General features: G+C 42.6%; 1 protein-coding gene across 3 annotated transcripts in view; it reads left to right on the plus strand.

The window, feature by feature from the left end:
• The window catches only part of DCTN4 (dynactin subunit 4), a 31779-nt gene extending 25937 nt beyond the window's left edge, over positions 1 to 5842 (plus strand). For all 3 annotated transcript variants that reach the window (XM_019810590.3, XM_003981390.5, XM_045036781.1), the window contains 2 exons: positions 872 to 969; positions 3236 to 5842. In XM_019810590.3, the coding sequence (XP_019666149.1) occupies positions 872 to 969; positions 3236 to 3449 (312 nt within the window). In that variant the 3' untranslated portion in view covers positions 3450 to 5842. The remainder of the gene's footprint in view (positions 1 to 871; positions 970 to 3235) is intronic.
• The last annotated feature ends 1058 nt before the right edge of the window (positions 5843 to 6900 follow it).

Genomic DNA, 6900 nt, shown 5'->3' on the forward strand with positions numbered 1-6900 from the left:
TTGAGACAGAGAGAGACAGAGCATGAATGGGGGAGGGTCAGAGAGAGAGGGAGACACAGAATCCGAAACAGGCTCCAGGCTCTGAGCGGTCAGCACAGAGCCCGACGCGGGGCTCGAACTCACGGACCGCGAGATCTTGACCTGAGCCGAAGTCGGACGCTTAACCGACTGAGCCACCCAGGCGCCCCCCTCCTATCATCCATTTAGCCCATCCCCCTTTCTATCTCCCCTCCAGCAACCTTCAGTTTTTTCTCTGTATTTTGGAGTCTCTTATGGTTTGCCTCCTTCTCTGTTTTTACCTTATTTTTCCTTCCCTTCCCCTATGTTAATCTGTTGTGTTTCTTAAATTCCACATGAGTGAAATCATATGATATTTGTCTTTCTCTGACTGATTTATTTCACTTAGCAGAACACACTCTAGTTCCATCCACATGGTTGCAACTTGCTTTTTTAGTAATACTAATAACCTGTGAGACAGAAAGAAGTGCCTGATATGTACACCCAGCTTGTAGATTTGCTCTCTTTCTCTTCATACCTCCCCAGGCTCATTTGTATCCATAATTACAAATATGGTTGACGTTGTTACCTGCTAACCTCTGACATAGCAAAGTTGAGGCCTGCTTACAACATAAGACTGAGTCTGAAGAATGCTTAACTGTTCTTTGTTTTTGTACTTTTGCTGGAAATGTCTGTGTTCCTAAACAGTATGTTTTCAAACACTGTATAAATAGTGAAGTAATATTGTGTATTTCTTGAAACTTGAATCTTCTGTGTGTTTAGGTCAGTGTAACGCTGTGCTGTATTTTGTCGAATGAATGTCCTGCAACTCACTGGCCCATTCGGAGGCAAACTTCTCTGTTTCACTCTGCAGGTTGTGGTGCCTCCCAAAGAGCTCATCTTGGCCGGCAAGGATGCAGCAGCCGAGTACGATGAGTTGGCAGAACCGCAGGACTTCCAGGATGATCCTGAGTGAGTGAGCGCTCAGTGACCGCCCCCCCTCCCCCCCCCCCCCCCACATACACACACCACAGCTGGCTCATATGGGAGCCCCACGTGCAGATCCCAGTTTTCTCATCCTGGTTTTTTGAGATACTTTTTTCCTATGATAAAAATAATTACTATAGCAATTTGCTGAATACATCTACAATGATGAAGAAGAAAATAAAATAAAATCCCACTTACCAGAGAAAAGCACCATTAACATTTTGGTCTTTGGCCTTCCATGTATTTCTTCCATCATTGGGATCATTCTGTAAGCCGTTTTTTAACCTTTTTTTCCTTTTAAATATATTTGTCCCTCTTAATAAAAAATTTCAAGTACATGATTTTTAATAGTGTGGACAGGATCCAGTGTTCTCTCCTTATAGTTTTATCATTAGATTTGTCCACGTACCGCTCATCCCCTGCCCTTTGACTAAAAGATTTTACTCTCTCATACCTAATAACTGAGAAGTAACAACCAAACCTTTCCCTGGGTGAGGGTACATCAGTACACCAGTCTAAAGCTGCAGCTGGAAACTGCTCCTTCCTGAGGGAAGCATTGCTGGAATGATGCCCACAGGAACCACGCACAAACAGGAAGCTCATAGGCAGGAGCAAGCCCCTACCCCTTCAGATTTCTAGTCTCCTTTAGACCCCTCCTAAGCTCCCTGTCGGGAGCCAGCCTACAAAGCAGAAACATGGACAGCAGAATCCCGTGTCACAAAGCAAGATGTAGAAGGTGGGCTTGGAGCTGAAAGAATAGCTTCACGTACAGGCACAAGGAACACATAAGCTTTTTAAACAGAATGATCCAAAGCTTCCTCAGTAAGACGTTAGAAAGAGGAAATAACATGGGATGGGGTTGGCGGGGCGGTGTGGATAAAGGGCAAAGATGAGATTAGTACAATGATTAGCAAACTTGAGTGAACTTCAGAAAGCATCAGGGCAGGTGTTGTGTTTTGTTTTGTTTTTAGTCTGTAGAGTCCCAGGCCCCGACCCAGATACTCTCTTTAGCAGGTCTAGTGGGGCACCAGAAATCTGAATTTTTTTTTTAAAAGCTTCCCAGATATTAGTGGTTACCTGAGAAGTCAGGCTAGAAAGACACTCATTTTTTCCGAGTTTTTTTTTAATGAATCTGATACAAATCAAGGGTTCAGTTATTTACTGTAGTACAAAATGCATTGAGTTAGTCCAATACAGAATTCATTCTCTGTAATCCTTGCTTTATGTGGGTCCTTAAATGACATTAATTAGGTAATAGAAATTTGTTAAACCAAGGTTGGTTTCTGAAAAGATCATCTGCGATAACAAATTCTAGTCAGGTTACATGACAGATTTAATAAAAAATTGAATGAACTATATTTCACATTGTACTTTTAGGACTTTCAGGTATTTGGAAATTAATACTATATAATACTATATAAGCAGGTAACTGTTTAAATCCAGTAAGTTTTCTTAGAGTGAGTATCATTTGATAGTAGATCAAATTCTGTCTCGTTGCCCTTTAGCTTTTTGTTTGAAACTAAGTTACTGAGGCACAAAGTTCAAGTGCATGTCACAGAAGATGAAAATTGAAACTTCAACTAAAGAGATTATTTTTCTGTTCTAAAAATTTCTAACTTACAGAGCTTATTTACAAAAACACATTAATCTGTGGTGTTCCAGAAATTCCGTTACAGCTCTGAGTTAATATCAGTCTGTATCCTATAGAAATATTACCACATGCACACAAAGATAAATGTAAAGGGGTAGTCATAGCACCATTGTCTATAACAGAGGAAAACTGGCAATAACGTCAGTATATACCAACTATAGTAACTCTGTGAGAAAATACTATGCAGTCGTTAAGTAGAATGGAGAAGATCTCTATATACCAGTATGGAAAGGTGTTTGTGATAAACTGAGAGGAAAAAACCAAGTTAACAGAATAGTGTGCCCCTTTTGTGTTGGTTTGAAAAGCAGAAAAGTATAAGTTTATAGAAAAATATCTGGTAGGTTAAGAACCAAAGTGTTTGTAGTTTTTCCCTGTGTGCTGAGGGGGAAAATGAGGGAGAACTTACATTTTCCCATTTGAATTTTCCACAACTGTATTTTACTTTTACAATATTAAAAAGATAGATTGACATTTTGCTGAAAGAATGCTTCATCCCTGATAAACGGAATGGTGGTCATAACTTGTCATCAGATAAAATGTAAGTCTTAGTGGCTTGGCTGACTTGTGACCTGCCTAATACTGTGCTTCTTTTTTTCATAGCATTATAGCCTTCAGAAAGGCCAACAAAGTGGGTATCTTCATCAAAGTGACCCCACAACGTGAGGAGGGTGAAGTGACCGTGTGCTTTAAGATGAAGCATGATTTTAAAAACCTGGCAGCCCCCATCCGCCCCATCGAAGAAAGTGACCAGGGCACAGAAGTCATCTGGCTCACCCAGCATGTGGAACTCAGCTTGGGCCCACTTCTCCCTTAAAAGGTGCCACCAGTGGGGCGGATCCCAAAGGACAGTACCACCACGAGCCCACGTTAAAATGTGGAAGCCGCTGCTTCGTTAAGCCTTGTTTGTAACGATGTACCCAGGCACTACTGAATCCTCTTCCTAGGAAGGTGGGGGCACAGGCAAGGCGTTGGGAACACAGGGTAACTCCTGTTCTCTTGCTCTCACTTCTGCTAATACCAGTGAATTACTGTCTCCCTTACTGAACCCCGCACGTCGAATAACAGCAGCATAGTTCCCTCCCAAAAAAAGGGGGTGGTGGCTCTTCTTTGGCGTGGCATTAGATTTACCACCTGAGAAATTCTGACCATACTGTCTCCCAGTCTGATCTCACAAGGGATCACGGTCTCGCAGATGAAACCTAAAATGGTAACTGAAAGGTGGACCTGCTGTTAATGATCCAGCACTGGTCTGCTCTCTGCATCCCATTTAGCTATAATCTAGCACTCTAAACATACCCTTCACTGGTTGCCACGGCTCCCATCTTGCTTAGGTTTCCACTGGACAGAAAAGTAGAAATTGTCACATCGTCTTTAGTTTGCGGTGTTTGAAGAAACCCGTGAGATTCTCAAGGCGCTCCCATTTGCCTTTTTCTAAGTGAATACAGGATACTTACTTATCAGTTCCTCTTAAAATTTCTTTGTTGTTAGAACATGGAACTCTCTTTTGAGAAGAATTGAAGAAGCAAGCACTCACATGTCATGTCAAGGGGGTGGCGAATCCCATTCATTTTAAATGTTGCCACAATATCCAGGGGTTACCGCTGTCACTGGGAGGCAGCCCTTCTGTGTCTCACTCCCTTCCCCTCCTCTCTGCCCTGCCTCTTTAACTCAATAAGTTGTTCTGGACATTTGGCACCTGGAAAGAGCCCAAAGAAAACTTGGTGGACAAGTTCACTTCTGGAATGCAGATTTTTAGCATGATCCAAAACTAAGGTTCTTTCCACTGATTTGAAGGGTTACATAACGATTAAAATCTCTTGAATCCCAAACTAGATATTAAGATAAGGAACCTTTCCTCTTCCTGAGTTTAAGACTTTTATCATATGGTGTGTCAAATAAGACCATTTTGATTGTAAACCATAAAACAGTTCAGCATACTTGCCTAACAGCACACGTGCTGTTTTCTCTTGGTATCCTGGAGTTGGGTTGCTGACCTTAATTTCTGTGTTTTCTAGAGTGAGATTTGACCAAGTAGACCAGCTGCACCACACTGTCTGTAAAATGTATTGTTAGCAAGTGGCCAACACATTTTTGGGGAGAAGAGAAATTTCCTGTTTGTCCTTGTTTTGTTTTTAAGTTCAAGCCTTTAGTTAAAAAACGATTAAGATATGTAGTAGTCTAGAACATAGACAGGGCATAGTAACTTATTAGCTCCCTCTGGAAGATAAAAATACTTAGGAAGCCTTTGAAAGACACTAAATTGTACTCTAAAGCTTAAGCCGACTTTATGAAACAATATTCCACAGAGTAATATATATGCTGCAGTATGAGAAAAAAATACACATATCGCTAACATTATGAGAGTAATCGGTAAGGTTTAGCCTCTTGGGAGTTGGGGCAGGGGGTTGTATAATGACAATTTGCAGATGTAGATACAGTTTAATTTTTTGTGACCCCACAGTGTCAAGTCAGTTTTTATTTCACTACCTGCTAGAGCCTGCTCTGATGCCACTGCTCCATATTTGCTGGTGGAGAAGCTGGACGTCAGAGCGGAGAATGGCTTCCTGTGTTTACACATCTGCAGACTGTACACAGTTGTATATTGTGCGTTTACGGCATGTAGCTAGTGTTTGTTCCCAAAAGTGGTAATGTTGAAGCCATGGGTCTCATCACCCCCAGGTGACACAGAAACACAAAAATACTTTTGATCACAGATTTTTTTTTTTTTGCCTTTAGAAGTCAAATTAACGTGAAGAATAACAGAGTCATTGTATGAATGTTTCCTCAAGATAATTTTCAGTGCAAGCCAGTATTCTGTGTATTAGTAGAAACGGCTCAACACCTGCAGCTGGTGAATTCGGAATTTTGTTACCTGTTTATATTAGATCAGGTGCAAGACTGCCAGTGCACAGGCAGTGTGCACCTCTGCAGGCGAATAAGATGGCGTTAGCACCAGAAACTACAGTTTTGGAAACTTAAGGTTAGGTTACTTCGGATTTGTGGTTTGATTAGCCCACCAAAGGTTTCTTTTGTTCACAGTGCTTATAGGTGTAATGAGCTAAGTAAATGTCATGCATATTTGTGAAGAAACATCCTTTTTGGTCCCTTTTGGGAATGAGAGGCACTCCTTGATCCTTATGAATCACAGGTTCCTGTTTTGCCTTATAGCTTAACTTAATGTAGTGAAATAAAGCAGACAAAGCTTGAGCGTGTCTTTTGTTTGCTTTCCTGAGGGCTGATTGGAATAGCACGGCTCAGAGTCCAAAGACTGGCTTGAAGAGAGTTAGTCTGAGAGGTGGTGGGGCCTGCTCCCTCTTCCATTTCTTTCAGTGAACGAAGCTAAAACCTCGTGTCAAGTCAGTTCCCTGTAACATACAGGTAGATGTTGCCTGAGCTCCTTATCGATGTCTTCTCAGAACCATGATATAAATGTTATGTTCAGCTTTTATCCTGCGTTGTTGCTCCCAAAGCTTACTTGCAGCTGCCCAGAATGGCCCACTCCCAAGTGGCCGCCACTCCACCTTCACCTGGACTTCTGTGACCCTGCCTTCCCCCCGCCCCAGGACTGTGGGTGACCCATTCGCACCCCTGTCTAAAGCTGGCCCCACCACCTGGCACAGTCAGTCTCGTCCTCTCACCTGTCCCCAGACGCCCCTTCAGCAGTGCCCCCTCCACTCTCCTGCATCGTTGCCATATATGTGCTAGGATCTCTCTTATCTTAGGAGCTGACCTCACGCCCCTCTTCAGCTGCCACCCCATTTCTCTCCTCCCTTTTCAGCAGAACTCCTTCAAAAACTTTTAGTTCCGTCTCCTGTACTCACCTGAGCCCATTCCACCTAGGCTGCCACCCCAGCATGTCACCAAAATTGCTCTTGTCAAGTTCTTTAGCAATCCACATGGCTAATTCTCCGTCCTTATCTACTTAATCTTTCACTAGCATCTGGCAGCTGATCTCTCCCTTCTTAAACCTGTTTTCTCTTGGTTTCCAGAACACAGCTGATTTTGCTTCCCTCTTACTGGCAACTTTTCTTGCAGATCCTTTGCTGGCCCTTTCCCGTCGTCCCAAGCTTGGAGTGTGCCAGGTCTCATTCCTTATGCTTTTGTCTCTGCTCACTCTTAGTGATCTCACCATTTTCACACTACCTATTAAATTTACATACCAACTCTAGAATAGTCTCTGAAAGTTCAAAATCACAGTGGATTTCCTCTCACCACGTCTGCCCCTCCTGCATTCATCTCTAAATGGCACCTGTATCCTTTCAGTT

Source organism: Felis catus, chromosome A1 (genome assembly GCF_018350175.1).
Source record: "Felis catus isolate Fca126 chromosome A1, F.catus_Fca126_mat1.0, whole genome shotgun sequence".
Taxonomy (NCBI): Eukaryota; Metazoa; Chordata; class Mammalia; order Carnivora; family Felidae; genus Felis; species Felis catus.